The sequence below is a fragment of the Manacus candei genome, unplaced genomic scaffold, assembly GCF_025592945.1.
Source record: "Manacus candei isolate 608988 ecotype Guabito, Panama unplaced genomic scaffold, ASM2559294v1 h1tg000043l, whole genome shotgun sequence".
NCBI classification, from domain to species: Eukaryota; Metazoa; Chordata; class Aves; order Passeriformes; family Pipridae; genus Manacus; species Manacus candei.
The window spans coordinates 10,123,400-10,151,093 of NW_026138091.1; the positions used below are offsets into that span (position 1 = coordinate 10,123,400).

Below are 27,694 nucleotides of genomic sequence, written 5' to 3' on the forward strand. Positions count from 1 at the left end.
GTGAAAATTCATAATCTTTATAGTATCTCTGAGGATCAAAATAAAATACTTTAGCATATTCTTCACTCTTTGAACTCTCTGAAAGGAACTTTCTAGCTATGACTTCATACATTCAAGGTGGCATAGGTTTATAAGCTTTTAAACAGAATGAGTTTTTTGATAGTACAAGATATAAAAAAACCACCTATATAGGATAGTTTCAATTGAGGCAGTTAATTTTGAAACTTTTCAAGCGCCCTCTAATAAACACTAGTATAATGCAGATGGAATGTGAAAGCAATGCAAATGATCAGATAAACAACAGAGTAATATCTTGAAAGAGAACAGTAAAAAGTGAAGCTGAGCTTGAGTGAGCTGCTGAAGCTAAAGCTACTCAAAATGTATAGTAAATAGAGATCTAAACTAAGATCCTCATAAATACAAATCCTATTTCATTGAAATTAGAATTATCCTTGTCTCTGCGAGTTATTAATCTCTGTTATTAATCATAATTGCATCCACATGCAGTCAGCAACACCAGCTACATGTCTCAAACAGAAACATCTCAGATTAAAAAAAGTCCTGGCATGATATATAACAATGGAACATGTTTCCCTCTATTTCACCTTTTTTTCCTGATGCATTCATAGGCAAAGATAGCAAATGTTCTATGATCTTGGGCTCTGGCAGGAACACTGTATCATTTCTTGGGGTATTTAATAAAGTAGACTTAGTTTCTTAAGCTGGGGAAGATGCCTACTTCTGCTTATTTATAACAGGAACCTCAGCAGTGCAAGTTCCTCAAGCAGGCAACTACTTTAAGGTGCTTACAATTCAGTACAAATTCCCTCCTCATGCATTTGTACTTTATAAGTTCACTATTTTCAGCCCAGTTTGTCAACTTGAAGTACTGCTGATTTACAGAGTTCTAGTCCAGATTCACCATTTTCATAGTGTTCACTCACAAACATATCTATTGCAGTAACCATCACCAGTTATCAAAGTATTCCTTACCTGTGTGATTTCATTCATTACCACATGAGTGCACCGAGCTTCATATTCCGGGCGAATTTGTTCTTCTTGCTCCAAGTACTCAACTGTGTCCCACTCATACTCCAGTTCAGCCTGCCGTCGCTTCCAAAACTCCAAAAACAAAGTAACTGTCCAAAAGACAGACAAAATGAGCAATACCATGTGAGTATTGGACATTGCTTGACCCCCTGGGCTAAAACATGTGGCTCAGTTTTCCACACAGCCTTCCACAGACATGGAATAAAACCCTTATTGGCTAATGCAATGGTGAAAACAACTGGATCTACTCCTTTATGCAACTATGGTTTTGGATATATGTGTACTTTAATAAGAGAAACCTGAGGTGTAATAACCACATGCTAAAGAGTGTATACACTTTTTTAATATATTTGTTTTCTGCCTAAGGCTAGAATACGAACACTTGGGATTTCCTATTACAGATTGCTTTTAAAAAAGTTTATCATGGGATGCTTAAGAAAGCAATTTGGTTGAGTAGGTGAAGACAAAATGCTGGAGAGTGCAGGCCTTCGAGAAAAATAAAACTTACTATGCCAAAAATTATTACAGGGAAGAGCTCATATTCATTCAAGCTGCGATTTTTGTGCGGACAAATTATCACTTTGCAGACTACAAGAACCAAGGATGGTTCAGGTAAAGCAGCTTAGACACAGCTGCCCTTCCTCCTCTGATAGCATGAATCTGAAGGGACTGCAGCTCTTTTGCACGGCATGGAGCTTAGAAACTCTCTGGGCTGGACCAGCAGTTTCCTTGGACTGTGCTCCTACAACTGGAAGCACTGAGGGACCAGGTACACAGATGCCTCAGTGGTACTGGCTAGACATGAATCCAGTCAAACTCATTACTTTGTCTCAAAACATTAGGCAGATCTGGCAGCAGAGGCAATAATAAACCCAGCTGGTAAGGCTGGGAGGAGCTCAGGATGATGGGTGTCAGTACCACGCTCCCCAGTACACCTGGATGCTTCATTACTGAAGACAGCTCATCCTCAGATTAAATGAGCGGTGTGGCTCTGAAGTATTGGTTCCAGGAGGAGTTAGTATACCAACACTGCACTCATTACTCTCATTGTCTGGGACTAATTAACCTTAAAATAGTTTTTTTTTAAATTAGGTTGGCCCCCTCATCCTGAATGATGAAACCTTAATGGTACGCAGTTACAAGTCCAAACATTAAAGGTTATGTCCAAAATCAGGTGTGGTTGATAATCCCCAAACTGAAATATTTAAAACCCAGGAAAATCTATGGGCTGGGCTGTGAGATGACCTTGGCATTGCACACTGGCAAAACCCCAGGAAACCCTGCTCCCCTGGCTATTCGGGGGCCTCTTTCATAAGGACTTTTCATCTATTTTATGATTAATAGAACCTGCAAGGACATTTCTAGCAGTGGACCAGAGGATCTCATCTGCTTTCTCCTGCAGAGCAAGGATATTAGTCTTTTATAAACCTCTAACTGCTGCCCAGCCCAAAGCACAGGATACTACAGGCTATAGTAATTTGCTCCAGCTGCAAATTCAGCTGCTACTGGAGAGCCCAGAAGTGCAGGGACTTCTTCTGTTATGATAGCCTCATGTGCTAACAGTGAAAGAAGGGCATATAACACAGGAACAGCTCTCCCAGCCCTGATACAAAGACAATTTCTACTTGCCAAGTTGTGTCTTTCAGAGTAGGAAAGGAGCTGCTGCTGAATTTGACGTTTTCCTTTTATTTTGAAGCAACATTGCTTTAACGGTGGAAACAAATGATGTTTCAGAATCAGATCAGAGCATTAATTCCACCTCATGCTGCTAATTTGTGGTGCCCTCTTTTGTGTATCCCTCAACACTGCCACTCAGTATGGCCCAGGTATTCTGCCTCTGAAGCTGTGTCACCAAGGTCTGAAAAGAAATGCCTCCATCAGAGAATATTGGTTTAACTGATCTTGCTCAGGGACGGGATCCAAGGAGGGCAGCAAGTGAAGTGGAAGCTGCCTCTTTTTCATGACCTTTGCCAGTCATATCATCACAGAAGAATTGGCAGAGCATTAATGTACAGAGGGCTAATTCCTCAGGCCAAATTCTCTGGTGTTTTATAGTGCTTTAAAATTTTTGAAGGGAATACACACACACATACGCACACAAAACTGCAATTATTAGAAGTGTATTGATGATAATGATACAATAATATATCTAAAAGTCTAATATTATTTTAATTGTTTTGGACCAGAAGGTCTACAAAAGTATTAGAGCAAGACGAAAATTACAGCTGGAATTGCACCAGGACCATGGGTCATTTGGATTCAGTACAATTTTGGCTGAATTTCTGTGTTATGATTCACCTCTTTATATAGTGGGCTTACAACAAGAATACTAATAGACCTTGCAGCCATCACTATAGTCATGAAGCTTAACTTCGTAATTATTGCTCTTGGAACCATTCTTCAAAATAGGCAACACAATTTTAATTAAAAACAAAATTGCAAATAAATTAACTATTGACATGACAGGGTAGATTACATTGGTATCAAACTTCTAATAACTTTTTATTTAGTGAATTTCCTGCTGGTATTTTGATTTTAGCATATGTTTTGAAAGAAAAATTATCTTTGAAATTATACATTTCATCTTACATTTCTTTAAAGCAAGAGTTATTTTGAAGCACTTTAGGTCATCCTAGGGAAATAAAAATACAGCGCATTTTAGAAAGAAAGCAAATTGTATATTCTTGTCAGCCTGTATATAACTTCAAAATATTACATGAGTTATTTTCTCTATACTACCCTGTATACACTGCTAATGTTCAACTTAGTTTTGTAGTTACTGGATAAGACTGTGCAATAAAAGCTAGTTAACAAAGCTGCTATATGTTTCCAGGAAAATAAACCTTGTCTAATACCTTGAATACTGTACCAAATGGTTTCAGCTGTGGGAAGCATCCTGGTTTCAGATACATTTTAGCTGCTAAAAGACAAGTGTAGTGCTCGTAACTACCACACTTTTTACAATCAGCTTCTTAAATAAAGACGGGAACAAAAAATTCCTGGGAAATACAATAAATTACTATTTTTCAATTGCCTTGTGTAGTCACACAGCTCTTAATAGCACAGGCAGCTCCAAAACTCTTTGGAAAAATACCCAGCTTCTCTGACAAATATACTTAAGCATGTGGCTGGCTCCTGCTGGATGAACATGAGGCAGAGGTAACCACTTCTCTCAGACTTTTCTCCAAGTGAAACAAAACCAAACAGATGCTGAAGACCAACTTTTAAGTCAACAATTTTTCTGTTTTCCTATGATGCTAAAAAACAGTTCCTGTGCATATTTTCTACGGAACTACTTACCAGTAAATTCCTAAGTGCTAGAAAATGAAGTCATTGCAAATTCATGCATGTTTTCTTGGCTGATGCTGGAGGCATGGCCAAAATTAGATAACAAACCACAGTTGTTGAAATTGACTTACCCCATATCCCCATAAATACTGCAAATACCAGTGTTCCAAAGCTATCAAATATACAGAGTTTCTGGAAAACATGGAAAAGGTGAAAAAAAAGGCTTAAAATATAATTGACCATTTTTATTTTTCTACACTGACCTAGAAGAGAAGCTGCCAACTGAACATGTTGATTTTTAGCTTTTATGTAGTTTCATAAACAATCTGTATTGATAGTGTTTCCTCAACTTCTGTCCATCTACATCATCCTTCCATAAATTAAGGAAATTAAATGCAAAGCTTAGAATTTAAAATATAAGCCAAATATACAGTAAGAAGGATAGTAAAATGGTGTGCTATCAAACTCCTTCCATCTGTTGCATAGGAAGAGTAAAAACAGTGCTTCTGGTCTGGGAACTCAGTATAGAGTTATGTATTTTTAATACAGCCACAAAAAGGCAGTGCACACATCTGGTTCTCATAAGCAGGAAAACAAATAAGTTAGTAAAAACACATTCTGATGAGATACCTCTTTAGTCACAATTTGCCTTTTTCATTTTTCCATCATAGCCTTTTCCCTGCATTCTTATTTCTTTTACCCTTTCGGTGTGCCCATTAAAGCTGGGCAAAATATTTTTGATGCATAGCTGAAAAATCACAGTTTTGGGGCTGAATCTATGGAGAGGAATGACAAAAGGCTAACATTAGTGAGACACGGTAATGGAGAAAGAAAGTCAGGTTTCTCTAGGCAGGAACAAAGAGGAAGACTCTGGCTGTGTCACAGCCAACAGGACATGGCTGCGTCACAGCCTCTGTCATGGCCAACACCAGCCTCTCCTTGCACCCATCTCCTTAACAACACAGATCACATTCAAGGCACAGGTCCAGGTAACTTCTTTGTGGAGGGAGGGGGTAGAATTTAGAAATGCCAAAACAATTTTTAAACATTTCCTTAGCAAAACTGATTCAGAGCTACTGAATCATGGCTTTAGTAACTGAATCTTTCTCTCCCCCAAAAGGAAGAAGCACCTCCAAATGAAACCAATTTTCAATTAAAATAACACTTTAGTCCCATATCAAATAACCAGCACCTAGGTGACATTAAAAAAAATAAATTTCATTTTAGATCAAATTGGAGCAATTAATGTTGCTGGGTTTACTTTTCAAAGTTGTCACTGTATCAAAAGGAACAACTATTTGCAAATTTCTAGTGATTCTGTCAGACATTAGTGGAGGAACAACAATATGTAGTACTAGAGAAAGTACAAGTAAAGTTCAATATCATGTCTATAAGCTATAAATGTAGTTACCTTGGATGATTCACAAGTGATGGTGAGGTTCCAGTAGGTACATACTTTATCACACTGAGGGCACATTATGATATTACCTCCTATGTTGGGATCACATACTTCTTGGCTAAAAACAAAACTAGTCAGTCACTCACCAACACTAAATTCTTTAGTCCTTTTTCTCACATGAGGTCAGTGCAATAATCTCAGGGAATTAAGAAGTAATTTACTAGTGATTTGCTCTCAAGAATTCCACCCCCACCCCTCACCCTGGCAACACATATCCATTCTTAGTCCTCATCTCAAAAATGGATGACATAGGAGGAAAATAATTTCCATCCCTTGTACATGGTGGTAATTCTCAAAACTGCCCACATTAAAAATAAAACAGCTCTTCAAAGATCTCACACTCTTCACTAGGGAACCCACAGTTGCACGCTCAATCCTATTGTAGCAAACCTGAGGGGAGAAGGAAGAGGAACACTGCCTACCAGAACAAGGAATAGCTGCAGAGCCAAAGGGCTACCCTGTGGTCTTCAAAGAGGATCAGACTGGAAATTGTGCAGAGGGGAGCTGCCAAGATGATTCAAGGAATGGCAGATCTGTCTCCTAAGAGATGGCAAAAGAGTTGCCATCTAACTAATACGTGCTACCCTAATATGGTGGTGGCTGAAAGGTAACATGAATGCTTTCTACACATACACTGGGGGGTAAACACGAGGGAGGAGAGACAAGCTGCTTAACTAAATTATAATACTGGCTAAAGGCTGAATGTGTATAAATTTGCCACAGGAGTGGAGCTCTGGAACAGCCCTTTAGCATGGGTTATGAACATCCTCCCAGGAGGTGGTATACAGCGTGACGGCCTATAGACCATTTGACACAATGACGCCTGATCATTTTTTTTCCTGAGTCATTTTGCCATGGATTAATTACGGATTAATTTTGTTGTGTTCTGATGAGGGAATCTGTGTGCCTTGCCTCCCAATGTATCCTGGGCAGCTGAAGGCCCCTGTGTAGTTATTCTATTCTCCCAAAATAGAGGAAGGAAATAATCAAGATCTTTGGATATCTCCTTTAAGGATTACCACAGTGAAAATTATGTGTTATGGCAATTTGTATCGACTTCCGATTGTCACTCTTTTCTTCATGTTTCTACACTAGGTGTGGTGAACCTAGCAGAAAATATAAAAAATGATGAAATAACAAACTCCCAGATGTCTATCACTGTAATGGTCCCTTAACATCTGTTACTCTTCTTATCTCATATTTTATACCTTTACCTTCAAATCCACAATGTTAGTTGATCTCAGGCCCTTTAATTTAGTCTCTTTTATTGTGCAGTGTCTTGCAAACCCTCTCCAGTCCTCCTCTGTACAGGCTTGAGCAAAATTGCATGTGATATTAAAACAGGCCTGATGTACCTCCATGTGCAGTTGTCCTTTGTCAGGCACCCATAAAGAAAACAGCCAACTCCTACAACCGCAGCCACAGTCAGCATATTGGTATAAAAGCCCAGCCACGCAAAGTAGATGCCAATTTTCTCTCCATAGTATTTCCTGTGGAGGGGAAAGAGGGGGTTTTTTTCTGAAATGCAAGTAAATTCACATTTCTGTTTCAAATGGCTCTTCATTTCATACATTTTGTGCCAACCCATATTGTCATATTCCTCTGGTTTGAACTTTGGGATTGCAGCAGTATTACTGCTGGGTATTTTTATCACCACTTCTATGCTTTTGTAAGAGGATAGAAATGACAAAAAAAAAGAAAAAAGAGAGAAAGATCATACCCCGCAAACAAAAAATTTAAGTGGTTGACTTTTCATGAATTGCCTTATCATGAAAGCAAGCTCAAAGTATGCTCCTATGCATGAGCTGATCTGGGTGTATGTATCATCCCTCAAAATTGACCTATGTCTCTTTGACACCCCCAAAACCAGACCCGTTACGTAAATTTCTGCATTAGTCCAGGCCCAGTCACACAAACCTAATGAAATCCAGGGGTTGCAGTTTGAAGATGTTTTTAGGATGAGCCCATTCTCTGTAAAGAAGATATCGTTCATTTGGGCAGTTGGGATCGGTTGAGAGGTGCTTAAAATTAGACTGCAAAACAAAAAGAGCATGAGAAAAAGATAGCACTAATCCAACCAGCACAGCTCAGCTCTCGTCTCTGTGAGACAGACAATCCCTATGCCATGAAGCCAGAATAGCCTTTTAGACCAGTCTCACTGCAAGGCAGGAAAAGGAGCAGGAAGGCAGCTCTGAGAATGCACCAGGATTCAGGACAGAACGTTGTCAGAAAGATACTGAATACTAAAACTAACACTGTACATATGTGAGCTGTAAATAACAGAGACTTGTCATGAACTTAAATCTAAGCACATGTCAGCATCTTGGCACTTAGGAATAGAAAACAAAAAAGGATCCAATCTAATTAGAGAACAGGGCTGAATTAAAATGTATTTTAACTAACTTTAACATGCTAGCTTGCTTTGTTTCAAAATAATACTGTATTAGAGTGCAGGCGGGAAAGTCTGTGGGACAAATCCAGGGTCTCCAGTCTCTGTTTTAAATTTAAAAGAGAGTTTACATGGAGATAATCCTTGTCGTTTTTACTAGGCTATTTAAAAAGCTATTTCAATAAAACCTACTTTATTTGAGAGTATTTTCCATTCTATCTCTGTGACGCAATGTTTGTAGAAATCTACAGGCTACTTTTGATTTTCAGTGCAGCTGAGATACATAATTTTAATTGTACAAAAAGACAGTCATTAATTATTAGTCATACTGAGTCTGAATTCCCCATGCTATGAGAGGAATAGCCTGCAAGACAGGTTTTAAATCTTTAAAAAGAAACCTTGAAAATGGATAGTCACAGATTATATTAACTCTATCCCGTAAAGCTTTATTTACTTACAAGAAACATGATTTGTCTTGATTCTGCCTAAAGATTTCTTTGAAATCCTTGGAGGCCTCCTGAATATTTTAAGACAAGTCTAAGCTGCTGCAGGAGTTAATGACCTCTCATGTTCTCAATGTCTCCTCGACACAACACACCTTGGACCCAGAATGGTGGCTCTGATGCAGAGGAGGTGTGGGGGTGTGGGTATGTAATAGAATGCAGAAAATCAGCTCACAGTCTTTGCACACTGTGTTGCATTTACAGCTTCACATGGAGCTTTTCCTTAGTCAAATACTCTGAAATCTGATTTTTTTCTCCTTCTTCCTTTCTCCTATTGCTGTGCTATTGCTAGCCTTGGTATACAAAAGAATTTTCAGTATAACTTTCTTCTTTACATTATGTAACTTAAAAAGTTTCAGAAGTGTAGCTACAAAAGCTGCATTTGTTATTATTGCAAGGTGAAATTCAAACCAGTGCAGCTTCTCTCTGCAGGACACTGACATCAGAGGCACTGGACTGGCTGGGCAGAGTTTTCCTGCAGAAACCTGAGTCTCCCTGCACTGTTTGGGAACTGTGGGAATGTTTCTCACTCTGCAAGACTTTCACATATTCTAAGATGAGATTTGTAGTCTACATCTTTATCAACAATGTTGATATTTGATTGGAATTTTAATACTGAAAAACTGGATATTAATGAAAGGGAAAGTGTTAAAATTGATTTAGAACTGATAGATACAGTGTGTCATGGGACCCATCACTCAAGTCAGGCACTTTACTGAACGCCCCCCAGAGAATACAAATTTAACAACTCTCAAGTGAAATATATTGTTTTTCAGTTTTAGAACTACATTTTTAACTAACAGTGCCTTGGAAGAAAATCTCTTCATTCAAACCATGTCTTATTCTTCTATGTGGATATAATAACCAGTCAAGGAATAAGACTTGTATCTTTTGATATAAACCCCTCAGATACAGTTCATACCCCTGTTTCAAAGTGCATTTTAGTTAAAAACACTGGACTTACATCATGAAGGGGAAATGCTGCTTTGTAGATTCCAGTGTCCAGTAATTTGTTAATGCCAAACTTTTTCACATTATTTTTGGTTGCATATTCCACACGGGACAGGATAAAATGAACCTGAAATTTATAAAATATTTTTTGGAATCTGAAAGTAATCACACACAGCTATAACTGTCTCAACATACAGTCAAGTTAGCAAAGGGTAAGCACTGTAGACAAAATTAATTGCATAGGTAAACATATTATTCTAATCCCTCCTTTAAATTTAGGTGGAACAGAAAAGGAACAAACGTAAGGAACGTTTTCTTCTGGATTGTCTAGGTTATTTAATAATAACACGGGACTATTGCTTCTCAAACATTTTCAATTTTTCAGGATGTTTTAATGAAGGTAATTACATTGATTTGATTAAAGGAATAGTTTCATTTTTAGACTAAATGCTAAAAATACTCCATGGACTTACAATTCGGCTTCTGGTTGCAGGATTGAAAAATGTGTCTTTGTCATGGATATAAAAGTTTGTCAAATGTTCCTTTTGAAAAGGGGCAGTGAAAAACTCTTGCTCAGGTTTGATGATATTTTCGTCCACTTTGAAGAATCTACTAAACCAGTTGAAAGCTGAGTCTCGGGTTTTCAGGTCATTGTGTTGCAGAGGCAATTTGATGTGCATAACCTCGGCATATGTGCACAGCACTTCCCAAGGTGCATGCACTTTCACAAAAATAAGTTTCTCATCCAAAACCTGAGATGAAAGAATATTGAAAATATGTAAGAAAATGAAAGCAAAGAAATTTACATAACAATTCTTGAACTATATAGAATTTTCTTTCTGCAGCTCACCAATGACCTACTCAAAGTCGCATTCATTGTCCATCTTAGCAAATATATCATTAGGTTCTGTAAAAGCGCTGGCATGAGGTGGAAACACTCATGCATATAAAAGTATATCAGAAACCAGTCAAATGTCCCCTTAGTGCTTACATCTCTGCAAAGTATTTTACAAAGCAATTAAAGTTTAACAACATTTCCCCCATACAGGGTCATTAGGAGTAGCTGGACAGGGCAGCTGTGGCTCTGGAGCTGTCAGCGACTTCCCAGGAGCTCAAGTACAACCCTAGAGTGATGTGACTTGATGGGAACAGGCTAGGCACCCATGGGATGCTCCTGGGCAACAAGAATTTCAAGCTTCATATGGAGAATGGAAAGGGAAATCAGATGAGTCTGCTGAAAAAGACAGCACGGGGCACATTTGCTCCCAGTGGCCTGCCCAAACCAGCACTAGTACACAATGGGAAACCTGACAGCCACTCCTGCCTCTTGTAGTCATGGCCTGTAGACTTCCTATTTCTGCCCTGCATTAGTAAGGCTCAGCCACTTGAAATGACATTATGTATCTCACTGGCTCGGGAACACTGGTCAGATATCTCATCTAGACTGGGGAAACTTCCAGTTTCAAATGTTTTTTTAGTCATGATCATGGCAGAACTATTGAAAACTGAAGTGTGTAAGTATAGCAGAAGGTCTGCAGCAGCCTTCCAGCAAGCATTTACTTTCCTATGAATGTGAAGACCCAGATTGCATCCTTGGCCATGCAGCAGGAGTCCCTACTACATAAATCAAATACTGTGATGCCATGGATTCTAATTTGGGAGGAAGGGGCAAACTGACCTTTTCTGGAGCTCACTGCAGAACTACCAAACAACAAATTTAAACAGAAAGTGATTGTCCTGGACAGGAAGACACGGATGGAATGCTGCAGCCCTTCAGGGTAGCAAGGAAGAGAAGGGACTTGGAGGGGCTCTAACTCTCCCTGCAAGAGACAGTAGCTCCAGCAGCTGGTGTGCTTTATCAAAGCGCTCTTGAACTGCCCAAAGGCAACATCACAGCCCAAAATATACAAAGCATAATAGCTAGAACCACTTGCACAGTGCCAGCCTCTGTGAGGAACATTCTCATGTGCAGGAGCCCTGCACCACTCTTTTGGCAGGAGCATTCCGCTCTGGACACACACTGCCTTCCCACATGTACTACACAGCCAGAGCAAGGGAAGAACCTCTCTGCAGGGCACAGACAGTAATTTTTGTCTTCCAAGTTCTGAGCAAACATGACCTGTGTAATCTCCCAGCTTCATGATGTAATCTCCCAGTTTCCCATCTTTTATTTTGCAGCGGAAGGCAGACACATAAAGTTTAAAAAGATTTGACATCCAATCACAAAGACATTACTAACAGAAAAAAGGTGGGCCTTTTTCTCCTGAGAGGAGAGACATGTTACATGTCAATTCATATATCCAGTTTCTTTATTCCCATAGGGGCAGCTCTTCTCTCAGACACAGTCATTCACACAGGGAAGAGCACTCACCGACCTCGTTGCTTCTAGTTGCAAGCCGTTGTTTATCAGGTTTGATTCATATACTTGTCTCTTCCTCTGTTAAAAAGCATTGGACACTGTAAAACATCTGTTCCAAATTTTGCAAATATATATGCATAGAAGAATGGAATTGCCTCCCAAAACACATAATCATTGGATTGTTAACTCCATAGCCCACTTGACAGCTACTGTGATGATAGGTTCAGTCCTACCTACTAATTAATCCTGATCAGTTTTTTGTCTGATATGCAATATTGCCCTCAAATGCAACCGTGGAGAATTCATCCTCTTAGTTTCTAGAGGTAAAAACATGCCCCAGATTTTGAAGAACTTGAAAATTTTGAAAGCTATCCCTGAAACTTGTGATCTCTTTCACCTTTAATCACTAACTGAACTACTGACAGCAGCCTCCCTCCCCCTATTAATTTGCCCTTTAGAAAGTCTTCTGTGAGCAGTTTGCTGGAAGGAGATAACTTCAAGAAGAGCCAAATATTTGAATCTGTCTTCTTCTCTCATCAATATTTATGACCTTTCTCCTTCCTTGTTTTTCTCAGGATAAAACTTGGGTAGCACTCTTCATGGAAGTATCTCTCCATGTCTTGTTAATTCACTTGGTTATTGGCGACAATATAATGCTCTTTATATTTTTTCACTGTATATATAATATTGTATATATATATGTAATATGTAAGTTTATAATTGTAGTGGATTTCTGTGGCTGGGTTTTGATGGCAGGGGAGGGCTACAGGGGTGGTTTCTGTTAGAAGCTGCTAGAAGCTTCCCCTGTCCCGTGGAGCCAATGCCAGCTGGCTCCAGCACAGACTTCCCGCTGCTGGCCAAGGCTGAGCCAATCAGGAGTAATAGTAACACCTCTGTGATAACATATTTAAGAACAAAAGATTGTTGCACAGAAGAAATTGCAGCCGGGGAAGAGCAGAGTGAGAACATGGGAATAACAACGTAGGCACCAAGGTCAGTGCAGAAGGAGGGGGAGGAGATGCTCCAGGCACTGGAGCTGAGGCCCCTGCAGCCCGTGGTGCAGCCCATGGTGGAGCAGCTGTGCCCCTGCAGCCCATGGAGGACCATCAGGGTGCAGAGACTCACCTGCAGCCCATGGAGGAGCCCATGCTGGAGCAGGTGGATCCATGAAAGAAGCTGTGACCCTGTGAGAGGCCCAAGATGGAGCAGGGTCCTGCCGGAGACCTGCGGCCCATGGAGAGGGAAGCCCACCCTGGAGCAGGTTTTTCCCGGGTAGGACTTGTTGCCCCTGTGGGGGACCCATGTTGGTACAGCTCATTCATGAAGGACTGCACCCCATGGTGGAGTGACCCACGGGACAGCACTTTGGGAGGAACTGCTGCCTGAGGGATGGATTCATATGCTTGAGAGGTCCATCAAGGACTGTCTCCCGTGGGAGGGACCCCACAGGAGCAGGGGAAGGACTCCTCTCCCTGAGCAGCAGCAGAAACAACAACTGACCGTAACCCCCATTGCCCATCCCCCTGCACTGCTGGGGGGGAGGAGGGAGAACATGGAAGGAAGGAGGGGCGGGGGGAAGGTGTTTTTAAGACTGTTTTATTTCTCACTCTTTGGTTCTTATCCTGTTAGTAATAAATTTAAGTACTATCTGCACATTGAGTCTGTTTTTCCCGTGAAGATAATCAGTAAGTGGCCTCTCCCAGCTCTTATCTCTACTCATGAATTCTTAGCTGCTTTTTTTCTCTCTCCTCTGTCCAGTTGCAGAGGGGAGAGTGAGAGAGCCGCTTTAGTGGGTACTTGTTATCTGGCCAGGGTCAACCCACTACAATAATGTATACATCCAATTATCTTCCTTGTACTAACAGCTCTAACTTAGAATCCCAAATGTGAATGAGTGTTTTCCTTGCAGTAACATATTTCCTTGCATTTTTCAATATTTCATAGGTAATGGTGCTCTCCAGTCTCCTTCAAAGGTAAAGGTTCAGTCTTGGCTCCTAAGTAAATTAATATATATAGTACACAACAAAGGATTTGTTTGTTACTCCAGTAGTAACTCCTCTGCCATTTTATCCCACTTCTTTGCTTCTTCCATATTCATGTGTTTCATTCTAAAGTGAATAATACTGAATCATGAAAACATTTCAACTTGCTTTCTGCTTTGTTTCAGCAAATAAAAAAAGGCAGGGGGCTAAATACCTGTTTCATTTTCTTCCTAAATAGCAAAAAGATAGATTCAATTCTCATTTGTAAAGTATAATACTATTTTTTTAAAATCTTTTAATCAGATTCCTTTAATAATTTATTATGGCAAGGAGTTTCCAAAATTAATTTTGCCCTCAAAATCTTAGAGGAATGTTGACAATATTAAGGTTTCTAATAATGCATTAATGCAAGTAGTGAGAAACAAAGCCCCTGGGAGGCTTTGCTAATTAGGGGGTTTGCTATCTTATATAAATGATTGAATTATGCATACAATGATCTATGGAGGAGCTAGACTTTTACCCAGAGGAGTCTATAGTGGTTTTGCATTGACTAGGGAATACAGTGTATAGATATGATGGCTTATTAGGCTGGAAGGTGGAGACCATCCGAAGTTTATTTTAGTATCCAGCATTTTGCTCAGCCACCTGCAAGGCTAAGTTACAATAATAAAGTAATCATGGTAATGCTGCTGATCTAAACTTGATACAGGTTTTGATGATTGCATGGCTAGTTGACAGACTAAGACACAATAGGATGCATAGTCATATATAGTCTCAAGAAAGTGAAAGCAGAGTGTAAGTTAACGACAAGTATTATAGGCACATAGAAGGGGTCAGCTCTTGGGAGCTGCTTCTTTCACCATAGTGTTTTCAATGTCTGGTGACTGTCTTGCCAAGCTGAGGAGATTGAAAAGATTGTGGGTCTGGAAACTGGTAGCAGACCAGTAGCAGTTTTCCCCCTGTGTTTTGTAAATGGTAGGGAGGTTTTGCTTTGATTACAATGACAGAAGAATGCCAACTCAAATCTTCTTAAAGTTCCTTTTGCGCAAAGAGAAAAGTTTCCTAGAACAATTTCCAAGTGGTTTTAGGGGAAAAATCTTAACAAGAAAAGAGTGCTTGAGTAGCCACCTCTGTCTTACCTGACAGGCAACAGATGAATCACAGCCAATAAGAGAAAGAGCATGGGGCTCAAAGCCTCCCCCATGGAAATCAGCTGAATGGAGTGGAGAGGATCACTGTATCAATGCTAGCTGCCAACCCTCACAGTTTCTTTGATGATATTTGGAACTTTCCTCAAAGTCTCAGTTGTCAGTATCAGAAAATTAATTGATTGAGAAGCTCTGCTCTGTAAGCTTCTTTCCCTTATGCTTGAATATAATCATAAAAATGTGAAGCAGAACATGCTATAAAAGATGATACAAAAAAAACCCCTAAACCCAAAGAACTCCAAATATATATTTTCTGAGATACTCTCTGATTTTAAGCCAGCCTCACGGTTTTCTGAAACCTGATCCATGACCACACAGAACTGGCAACATTGCAATCGAGCCTCATCCTCAGCAGTGGCTTCTAGTCACCTTGTTTGGAAAGACCCATTTCTGGTCCCATGAATGTATGTAGTAACTTCAGTGTAACTCCCTCCTTCCACCTGTGTTTGTATCCTTCCTTCCATTAGGTAAAGAAGTAATATTTGGATTTTTGGTTGCCTCAAATCACTACATAAAATCGCATTTCTGTAAACACAAGTATTGTTTTTTCACCACAGGTATGACACATGCTAAGCAGTGGGATAAGTACAATTTGTGCTTGAGAAGTTACTTAAGTGTATTTTTGTTTTGTGTAGTCATTGTTTTTTGGTGTGTGTTTTTTGTTTTTGTTTTGTTTGTTTGTTTTTTTGTTTTATGTTGGTTATCTGAACTAAAGAACTCTAGAGGCAGGAACTGTTTGTTTGTTTATGAAGACAAACTTCTGAAACTCTGCTGAAGTTCCCAGTATAACTATAGTTTAAAAAGCCCTCAACAAGATGTGTGTAATATTCTCCAAGAATTATAGTTTTCATTAAATTTGGAAAAAAAAATGTCTATTTCTGTGAAGCACAAATTCCTTCATGGCTGGAAATGAAGATTTTGCCCACATTCCTACTTAAATGACTGACAGTCTTTCTGTATATTTCTGTTGGAGGGAAGTAGATGGATGAGAATGACACTCTGCATTGATTTATTTTGAATTTACCTTTCCGCCCCTGAACGTTTGACTTTCAACAATGAGCTCCTTGAGGACCCCAAAAGACAGAAGTGGCATTTAGGAGCATTTTTGAAAAGACTGGCGATATTTAAATTCTAATCTGATAGTAACCTATCCTTACAAATAGGGAACATAAATTGTAGGTTTAAAAACCATGTTTTGGGCAGGAATTTCAATTGCTTGCAAGGTACAGTTTCTGGAATCTGCTCCTGGCAGTTTGATTTTTGCTAGTGCTTGCAAAATTAATTGTATACCATCTTAAAAAGGTTTGGAGCTTGAATTGAATTGCATATATGAAACTTATCTGCTAACTTTTGGATCTATAAATTATGTTGGAAACTATCCATAAGGTTGCCATTTCATTAGTTTGACTTTGCCTCCAGATCTCAGAAGCAAATGGAAATGAGAGAAGCACAGTGCCACTGTGCATCTCTGTGAGCTGCAGTCCCATATATTTATTCCTACTATCCAAATCACACCCATGCTTTTAGTTATTTCCTTCTGTCCTCTGAGATGTTTTCCCAAGAACAGTGCTAATGAACATAAACTAATGTTACACTCATGCAATTCTTTTGAAAAAGGACAGAAAGTCATTAAAATCCAGTATAATGATAATCCCAGGATCTGATTCTTCTCTTGCTGCAGAAGAACAGGTGGATCTGTGCCTTTTTAATCTTAATCCAGTAAATTGGATATGTAGGTTGTGGTCTGATTTTCAAACCCTTCTGTCTAAATTCAGTGTTTGGGGACTCCTGTATGCTCAGTATCATACAAAACCACCTAGTGCAGCACCCAAACAATTTTACTTCAGAAATGCAGATCTGCAGATGTCCACTAATAATTTAAATTCTGAAATGTCTCCCATGTCATGCGATCAGGTGGGGTGGTGCGTGCATCGGACAGAATTTGTCCCAGCGACTGCACTCCTGATCCCTAGATTTCACACATCAGTAACGTTGCACATGGCCAGCGTAGACCTTGCTCCTGAGTTCAGTGATGTGAGGATGTCACCCTATGAGAACAGACTTCACTGGACTTCCTATTTTTTAGTAACCTGGAGTTTCCAAATTCTGTGCACAATAAAGCCCTGGCTCTGAAAACTGCTATCACTGCTGTTTTCAGCTTCCTTCTGAGACATCCACGTCACACCAGTTATGTGTCTCACTCTCCTGGCAGTACGTCTGCCCACATAGGCTTTGTTGGCCGTTTTGCTGTCAGACTGCACAGCTGGTTCCTGTTCAGCTTGCTCTCCACAATGACCATCAGGGCCTCTTCCACAGAACTGCTCTCCAGCCGCTCAGTCTTCGCCTTATCATTCGGGTAATATGCTCTTGTTCTCGCATTCGTTCCATGTAGGTAGACTGCTTTTTCTTCCTCAGCATGCCACAGGTTCAGTGTGGATCTTTGTGGGACTAAGACCTTCGAAAGTAAAGTTTTTTGCAAGCACCTAGCTCATTACCCACAATCTTCTGGTCTAATTATTCATAGTTTTGTTCTGACTAATGTCTACCATTAAAGCTACACTAAAAATACTACTCCATTGCTCACATTTAATTTCCATCGCTGTTTGGAAAAGATGCTCATTATATTTTTAAATACATTTGGGCAATGGCCAAATATTACAAACAGAAATGTAAAATGCTAATTGATAAAAACAATTCTTTCCAAAGGGGCAGCTTTTTGTTTCTAATTACCTCTTTCAATTAATTTTTATTGCTGATCCTGTGATCATGTGTAATGCAACATCCACCCACAGCAGGACTCCCTCAAACCCTGCTAACGACATTCCTTATGGCTGTCCCGTTAATGCCAACAACAACATTGTGTAATCAGTATCAACCAACTTAGCTACAGGCTTTTTTACTCCTACTCTTCTCTTTCCTAACTGCAAATCATTATTTGTATATGAGTTGCTTTCAGTGATATCTTTGTCCTGCCCTGTCTCTACCAGAGCCTGCTGCGGGAATGTGGACTGTTGCTGAATCAGAGAAGGATGTGGGTGGGTGAGTAGAGGTGCCAAGGGGCCTACAATCTCATGGATGGATATTTCTCTGACAGGCCATGATTCAAATAGCTTGGGTTTGTGACCCTGGGTGCCATAATGAATGTAGGCCACTGGTGGAACTGATGAAATGATTAAAAATAATAATTAAAAATAATCTATTATTGTGGTTCGTAGCTGCTAAGGAGCATCAAGAAGTCACTGGCTATAGTCAGAAATTTTTTGCAAGGTCCCTAGGAAGGGCCAAGCTGTTGAAGTGTCAAGGGAAGGAGTGGTACAGGGAGAAGTTCTGGTGGCAACATAATGTACAATTATTTCCCATAAAGAACTTAGCTACTTTATTGGGCAGAATGTCAGCAGCTGTGTTCATAACTGTGATCTGGAGCACCTGGTCAGCTGCCTCCTTTGGGTTCTTCTGAATACTATGATTTTAAGACCAAAGTCCATTAGGGGTCTAACTGAATTGCTGTAGGTACAGAAACTGCCCCAGTTTGAAGAACTTGGTGGTTAGTTCTAACCAGGAACCTGATACCAGCATTTTTCTGCTCAAATCTCCTAAAGGGTTCCCTCCCAGGAAGATGCTCTGAGGTCACCAAGAACACACTGACAGAGATGATATGCAGAGCTCTGCCTATTTACGCAGCAATCTACTGGTTTGAGCCCTGTTCCCTGCTCAGTTTGATGGGCTTCGGTTTCCCAGCTCTGAAAAGTAGGGCAATGCAATTGCTGTTCTGGGTGAGGGCACTGTCCTTTCTGCCCACGGCTCTAACACTCAATATATGAAAAATAACTCACCTTATGGTTTTTACGATCACTCCTCTTATGAGTAATTTTTTTACTTTCATCTTCATATACCAAAACAAAGTCAATTCTTCTCTGCCCATCACTGAAGAACAAGGAGTCAGGCTTATCATCAAAATCCACCTGGAAGGCAGGTAGCATAGGTTAATATGAGGATCTTTACTTGCTAGTTTCTTACTTGCTTCCTGTTACACAGTATTTCAGTGAACATAGAAATTCAAGGTGTATCAGTCTTGTGTAACAAGAAGCCCAAAATGACAAAGTTGAAGGAAAAAAAATATCCAGAGGAATTTGTCAAGTCTCTACATGACATCAACAGAACTCCGACCTGATTTTCGTCTTTAAAAATGGTACATTAGCTTTTCACATTGGCAGAAGCAGTGGGATGCAGCACCAGTACCACATAATGTGTATGTCCAGTAATTTGTATGCCATCATGGACACACTGTTAGATAGTTTGTCTACAAAATATGTTGCTGCCTGATGAGAGTCTCAGAATTAGTGCATTCCCATCTGTCCCCTTACCTGCCTGAAGTTTAAGCATCTCTGCAATTCTTAGGGAAAAAAAAAAAGCAGCAGTTTCACGCACACTTATACCTGAACCCACCACTGCCCAGAGAACAAAGAACATGGCCAGGCTGGAGATGAACTCTCAGACAGATACTATGTGGATTTATTTCTCATTTTATTCACAACACGCAAAAAAACGTTATATGCCACTCATCCATCATGTTATAATAGATGCCAAAACCAGAAGTTTTAATAAATCCATAAGCCATTATCTAGTCCCCGGAGGAAAGTTGAATAGATTGCCACATCCACTAACAACATCTTAATGTGTTATTTCATGTGTGAAACAATACAGACACATTGATGACAGGCAAACCTGAATGCTTGAGTAATGATTTATAGTTTCTTACTGAGGGCACTATCACACATTAACAACCCCCTCCTTTCAGGTAATGTATGGCCAAATCCACCCATGGTGTTAACAAGGGCAGTGCCACTGAAATTGATAGATATCAAAAGTCTGAAATGGGTCTTAGCATGGCATTAGGGAAGGTAAGATCTCCAAATCTGGCAAGAACTGCAGAGGAGCCTTGGCCTCCAGCTGACTGGGCATGCAGGGTAGCCCAAGGCAGAATCAGGTCAGGCAAAATGACACACAATAATCTCTTGTGTATGCTGTGGACATGGAAAAGATCCCCAGATGTCCCATCCCTGGAATTTCCCTGTCAGTGCAGACCAAACTTCATGAGGCATGCTAGGTTAGGTTTTGGGAGCTCTGGGATGTCTGTTCCACACAAAGACCATGGAAATGTGGTTGTGGTGTCAGAATCCCCTGAAATGCAGCCTGAAATGATTGTTCTTCAACTGTGAAGAATTGAGAAGAATGTAGTCTTCAGTCAGGAGCACCTGAACATACAGTGTTTTAGGAACCATGTGTCAGTGTTTCCAAAACAAAATTTCCCATGGGTTTTTTTCTAAATCTCTCCCTGTAGATTATTTTGTTACTATTTACTGGTTGAGCCAAAACAATTGACCAAGATGTGTCTCCCCATAATTATGACAAAATTTCCATATTTTAAATAAGCTCAGGGGAGTTTAAACTCAATATTTTTTACATCGTATGAGCAAAGGCCAGGACCTGTTGTAAAGAGGTCCTGTTAACTTAGTTGCTTCAAAAGTCTGAGCAGATTCTTGAATAGAACAGTTTTCTTTGAATCCCACCTGTGTGTCAGGATTTGTTACAAACCTGACAGCAAGCAGCTGCTGACATATACGCACGCACACACACACATATATATACATACACACACTGACATATGGCCAATAGAGACACACGCTGTACATTAGTTTCACAGCCTGGGCTAGGATTCAGAGACTACCTGGGCAGTCACCAAATCAACATACAACCGCCTACTATGAACAAAGTTTTAGGGGAAAAAACTTTCAGATGGCATCACCAGATCACAATGACACTAAGTATCTCTATCACCTGAAGCAAGTCACAGGTGTGAATTTCTAAATTGTTGAGAGCTGAAGTTAGCATAGTCCCATCAAGAATCAGAACTGGCCCTGACAAGTTTTCCTTCTGCTGAGGACTAGTCATGGGTGTGAAATACAGCCCTTCTGCTACCATCTCCAGTCTCATTTAAAACATAACCATGATGATTTAATGTTGACTAGATTCCTATTGGAAGGAAAGCATTAACAACAGCCAACAGCTCCTGCTGGGAGACAGCTTGGGAGGTGCTGGAGTAGCGGCAGAAGGGAGGTGTGGAGAGTGGAGCCCAGCAGGCACAGAGCCCAGCCCAGCAGCTTCTGCTCTCCCCTGGAACCTCAACAGGCTCCAGCACAGGCTAAAATGGCTTCATGCTGCAATGCTGGAAACAGAGCCCAAATCTTGGGGTAATGAATAACAGGGGGAAGGGCTGCCACTGCATAAGCACAAGATTTTTTAATTGGGATTTTTCCTCTTTGGAATCATAGGAATATCATTATAATAACCTCTGTTTAAAGAGACAGAGTTTAGTTGTGAAATTCAAGCATTTGAAATCATAAAAGTAGCAATAGCTTTGAGAGATTTTTTGCTACACCTTTTAGCACTTCTTCCACAGAGTAGAGAAGAAAGAAATGGAAAACAGCAAACATAAAATCAAGTTCTGATACAACAATATTTGATCATAATTTGTGTTGGCACAACTTCACTAAATAATTTTCCTTTAATTGTAGTCTTCTTTAAACTTATAAAAGCAGCAATAACTGGCTTAACTGGATTATCAATAATAATACAGTAAAAACTATATAAAATAGTTATAAAAAACTATATATAAAATAGATATAAAAGCTACCTGTTAATCAGTATTCTGACGCATGAAGTTACTCACATATGTGTTTTCATTCACATGTGTGTATAAAGATTATCGATCATACACACACACCTTTATATCTCTCTCTCTCTTTCTCAAACTATGCATACATAAATGGAATATAGAAATTCATACTTATGAAGCTAACTTCTTAAATGTAATCACTATTGCTTTTAATCACAAGGATGTTGTTCAGTTGACCTATCCATAGACACTTTATATATCAATAATAAAGAATTGTCTCACTAAGCCTGAATACTTGAGATTACGATTAAGATCCACATAAATCAATTGTCATGTAACATTAAATGTTGCTCAATTAAAAGTAAGATGTAAAATGCAAAAGGGAAAGTAATAGCCAAGTTTCTGACAGCCACATTAAATCACATGTGTGGTATATCTTGTAATCCCTACTGGATAGTTCATAATGGGAAAGCACGTATTATTCAACATAATTATCAGGGGAAAAACAGGACTGGAAACCAAAAAGATGTGGTGGTTTTAAAGTTAGTAATTCCTTTGAGACAATGTTTGGTTTTGTTGTTTGTTTGTTTTTAATATGTAATATTATTTGACAGTATTACAAACATTATCATCATACAAATGCACACAAGCTTGCATGCACAGACATAGAAGTTAATGGTGCTGAAATTCCAATACGTAATTTTTCTTAAGTATCAGTAGCAAATTATAACCCAAAATAATGAACGGGCCCACTGACACCTCTTTATTTTGTAAGAAACAAACACGGGGTCCATTTACTGCACTATCTAATTTTCTTAGCCGCAGCATAATCACATTTTAAGTACTGATGGAGGCAATTGGTTGTGCACTCTACTGTTTTAATAATATCCTAGTGGACAGCAAGTTAATATTGATTAACATCATTAATAAATAAAAAAATGTAATATAAATAGTTGTGAAATACTAATTATATTTAGCACACGATCCACAATGCTTCAGAACTCTCCAAGTGCTGTACAACCAACTGCTTGCCTACCAACAGGAGACAGGGAACCATTAGTTGCTTTATTAACAGATGAAATCTGAAGGAGAGAAGGACCTGGCTGTGACTAAAGCTTTTTGGAACACTGAGGTTACACCTACATGGGTTAGCCTAGAAGCAGCCTGACCGCATCCATGTGGATGTATCTCTGCAATTGAATTTGGAACAGGTCAGATCAGGTAAGCATCAGAGGCTCTTCACTCCAAGGAATAAGACTGGAAGGAGCCTGTGGTAACAAAAAGCCCAGAAACATGTATAAATGCAGACACCACCTCCTCAGTGCCAAATGCTTGTTACACATCCCCACTGCTTGGGCCCTTGCTGCCAGCAGAGGTACACAGAGATTTTGGAATCCTGCTGGAGCTGGGAAGTGCTGCAATGATGTAGTCACACTGGAGGTGCTGGCCATAAGAGGTCCTCTGCCATGCACACCTCTTCCCCTTCCCCTTCCCCTTCCCCTTCCCCTTCCCCTTCCCCTTCCCCTTCCCCTTCCCCTTCTCCACTTCCCCTTCTCCACTTCCCCTTCTCCTTCCCCTCTCCCTTCCCCTTCTCCCTCCCCTTCCCCTTCCCCTTCTCTTCATCCTCCCTGATCCCATCCCCCAGCAGCCACCTCAGCAGAGGAATAAGGAGCTTCCTGCACTCTTTGGTAATCCAGCACAAGCAGTCACCAGCCAACAGCATCTGCTCTCCCAGCCCTGGGACACAGCGGCACTCAGAGAAGGGGCAAGTGGGACATGAAGACAAGCTTGCCCCTCCACACAGGGTTGTAAAGGCTGAAGCATCTGGTTTGGCTTCAAATGCCCACATTATGGAACACCCAAACACCCTCTTGACTCAGAGCTCCTTAGGAGGGAGATTTCCGTGTGCCCCTCCGCAAGTATAACCAGGCTTGCTGGTATCTAAGGGGAGTTGCCGTGTCTCACTCTTGAGACCGCTCCTGTAGTCATGGCTACATGTGATGTCTGCAGTAGAAGATGAAAGGAGACCATGCAAGTGGAAAGCTCCTTTCAGAAACAGCAATGCTTCATGCCAGACGAGGAAAAACAGTTGCACTACTGAGAAACCTGATCACTTTTCCAGGGTTACTCTAGGCATTATATAGTTAAACATTCAGTGGGGATAATGGGAGGAAGGGCAGCACCAAGACAAGCATGAAGAAAAATACGTGCACGGGAATTGCAGTTATTTATTGTTTACTATACCCTGAACAAGCACAGTATTGTAAGGTGATTTTTTTAATAACAAGAGATTTTGCAGGAATGATTTATCTAACTGAAAGGATAAAAGAAGTGTTTTATTTTGCCTGCATGAATCTTTGGTGTGACTGTCAATAGCACCAAATGTAATCATTTCCGGAGGGATAAACTACTTGTCTGCAACCTCATATAATTTTCAGATATGCTTCAGAACAGGTTCCTGTGGCATGCCAGGGAATAAATCAGTACTGGGAAAGAAGAGAGCAGAGCAAAGCCTGTGCAATATTGCCTCTGCTGACAAGGCACCCGCAAAAAATCCTTCTGCAGGGACACAGTGACAGTCCCATGGAGACAGCAGGTTGCACTTCAGTTCTGGGTTTTACAAAGGTGAAAAATTCAGTGTGTTTGTTCAGGAGCACAGTTATTTCTCTCTACCCACCTCAGGAAACTTCAAATCAAGTAAATGAAAAGAAAAAATTATATTAGCAGGATATCATGAAACATCATTATTTGTAAAGGATTTTGAGATCATTTGAAGAAAATGTTACAGAAATAGGAAGTTCTTACTGTCACAGACATATAACAAGATTTTTTATTACTTTCTCTTCTGAGCAACTAATAGACATAACTTTCTGACATTAGGACCAACACAAGCATTTATTTCTGGATGCCATTGATATATATAACATATAAGATCATACTGGAAGAGGTATGTTATTTGCATATTGCATAATAATGCTAGTCTGTGTCTGCAGGGCCATAAAACTGTTGTGCCTTTAGTATTTTCCCTTGTTACTCATATTTGTTAATAACAACAGAGGACTGTTTTAGTTCTCTTTTTAGCAACAATGAGAATATTAGCAAGCACCTAAACAGAAGAAGGTTTTTCTTTCACTTCCTCAACATGCAAAGGAATTTTTGCTATGTAAAAAATTGAAATAGACTAAAGACAATTAGAAAAAATATGGGGTGTCATTACAGTCACACATTTCTGTCAGCAGAAAGCAGCTGGTAACTGGCCAGACATTGGGATGCCTTGTCCCCTGAGCTAAGTTTGGAGCAGACACCCACTTGACTTCCTGTCTAAGCGTCAGGTTGCTGCTGGCTGCAGGACGAATTCCAGTCGCTCCTGACTAGAGAGAGACCAAATGGCCCTACTTTTAAATAAAATGAACAAAGTGCACTGCTGAAAACCTGCTTTTCAGCAACTCCCATCTTTCTGGAGATGCAAGAGTTAGGAAATTCACTCTTTTGAACTTCCCAGAAGCCTTCTTGTGGAAGAAATTGTATGTGAGGGGCAGCAGTAATAGACAGTTTGAAGAAGTTAACCTCCTCTCTGAACATGTTGACTCTCAAAAAAAATCTTATTGTTACATACAAATTCAAACTATGTACCTATAAAGCAGACAAGCTATAAAATAAAACATGAGCTAGAAAAGGCTTGAATTAATGATATCTATGCAATTTTGTCTTCCTTGTACATACTGTTCATGATATATGATTTAATTGTACAATCACATGACATACTTCTATGGCTCCTTGTAGTTATGGAATCTGCTCCTATTTATGGAATACTCCTTATTATCTTCTTTATTTAATGTCTCTTTTTTTTTTTTTGTTACACCACACCTAAATAGCCCAGATGCTTAAAATAGAGATTTTTTTCTGACTATGCCTGTGGTATTCTTCTCATTGAATCCCAATGTTCTGCAAATGTGGAAAAATTTCATTTTAAAAGAACCACCAGGACATAAAGTAACAGTATAACGCTCATTTTAACAGTGATCACATAAGGTATCTAGACATCAATGCCAAAACCTGTCCACTGTCTCCTAAATTTGGAGTTCAGCTTGAGACACCAGGACAGTGACTTTTCCCAGAGAGCTCAGCAATTCTCTCTCTTCAAAGAGAGAGTCACTACTTGAACTAACACAAACTGGGGCCAGAGATGGTCTCCTTTGACACTCAGGAAACAAACAGAAGCTGGCTGTGACTTCACAAGTCCAGTTATCTAGAACTGAACTCAGTTTCACTGGTCATAAGAGCCTTTAATTCCTTCACTGTAATTTCCTGCCACATTTACACCTTGCTGAAGTAGTACAAACAACATTCACACAGAATTTGGGCTCTTGAAGATAATTGTCCTATTCATGTGTCAAATGTGGCAGGGATCTTGTGGTAAACTTAGTATATGACCCTGTAATTAGAGACAGTACCATAAGAAGAACAGGACTGCTTCTATTAGCCAATAATTTACTTAGTTTTGGCTACTCCAGAATGACTTGCAAAATGAAATAAAATTTCCAGAATGCTTCCAGGTGCAAAGCATGATCTAGGTTTATACAAAAGGCATAGTACTTCCCTTCTATTCAATCATTTAAGGTTAGGCTTCCTCTTTGGTTTCCATTTCTACCTGAACTTCACCCTCATTCATTTAGCAATCAAGTTCAGCATATCTCAATTTTATCTTTATGGCTCCTCCAACTCACTGAAACTACCCAGTGAATGACAAGGGGGGCCTGACATGGAAGTAGCAATGTAGAGAAGATGCTGCTAAAACTGAGCAGAAATTACAACTGCTAGTAAACATGAGTTTACTAGCAAAATAAAAATTATATATATATAAAAATACCCAAAAATAAAAATTGATTTTGACCATCAATTTTCAGGAGAAATAAAAATAAATTCTACGAAGATTGCTAGAAGAGACTGTTCTAACCACAAGGTATATGACAGTCCAGCTGTTTTGATGCTATTCTACTTCCTATAAATACATAAAAAAATTCAATGAACCACAGAGGGTCTAAGAAGGAGAGCACTCAGTTGGGAAATGAAAGCTCTTGGTTGCACCTCATGCTTCGAAAAATGTTTAAACATTTTTCCAGAGACTGAAGCAGCTTCAAATGAAGCTGCAAAAACACAGAGGCAGGGGAGGCAAGGGTATCCACCTTCCAGAAGGAAACTCATTTCCCATTACCGTGGGTATTGGTTTCCTATGAGATTTGAGGCAGGGGATCTTGAGCTAGAGCCAGCAGCCTGTAACTGCAGAGAACATTAGGCAAGCTGGCAAATTTGAACTTTGGTAAAGGGAACAGACACCTCTTGGTCTTTTTCCTTCTTATCGCTTCAGTATCTGGAGTAAGGAATTTCCTGGTGTCTCCAAGCTTTCTGTAAAAATGAATCCTGAACTCACCTGTCAGGCAACTAATACCTGGGTGTGTACGAATTTACAGGATATGTGTGTTTATATGTAGGGTGTGTTCAGAACTATTTATCCTTGTATACACACACAAACCCTATACATTTGTGAACAAAATTACACAGAGAGAGGAGGTCTATGTGTATGTATTGGTTTACAGTGAATATATATGGGTCACTCTTAAATGAGTCCACATCTGAGTTTCACATCTGAGTCAATGACTTCAGGTAACTTTAGGGAAATGGGGATAACAGCAATTCAGATTCAACAACACAGGTGAACTGCATGTGCTGCAAATGCAAAGGAATGCTAGTTTTCTGGAACAGCTACTGTCTGCTGCATATCTATGTGAGCATATATTACAGGCAATCAAGTTAAAGTAAAGAAGTACC

General features: G+C 39.8%; 1 protein-coding gene across 6 annotated transcripts in view; it reads right to left on the reverse strand.

Annotated features, from left to right (window-relative positions):
• Nucleotides 1-27,694, reverse strand: part of ANO6 (anoctamin 6) — a 128,067-nt gene that overhangs the window by 72,754 nt on the left and 27,619 nt on the right. For all 6 annotated transcript variants that reach the window (XR_007905930.1, XM_051795779.1, XM_051795780.1 and 3 more), the window contains exons 3-11: nucleotides 19,023-19,151; nucleotides 12,012-12,077; nucleotides 10,114-10,392; nucleotides 9,654-9,767; nucleotides 7,715-7,830; nucleotides 7,153-7,287; nucleotides 5,750-5,855; nucleotides 4,470-4,530; nucleotides 994-1,139 (exon numbers count right to left, since the gene is read on the reverse strand). Coding sequence is in view for 5 of the 6 variants with exons in the window: in XM_051795779.1 (XP_051651739.1) it covers nucleotides 994-1,139; nucleotides 4,470-4,530; nucleotides 5,750-5,855; nucleotides 7,153-7,287; nucleotides 7,715-7,830; nucleotides 9,654-9,767; nucleotides 10,114-10,392; nucleotides 12,012-12,077; nucleotides 19,023-19,151 (1,152 nt within the window). In the remaining variant the exon portion in view is untranslated. The remainder of the gene's footprint in view (nucleotides 1-993; nucleotides 1,140-4,469; nucleotides 4,531-5,749; nucleotides 5,856-7,152; nucleotides 7,288-7,714; nucleotides 7,831-9,653; nucleotides 9,768-10,113; nucleotides 10,393-12,011; nucleotides 12,078-19,022; nucleotides 19,152-27,694) is intronic.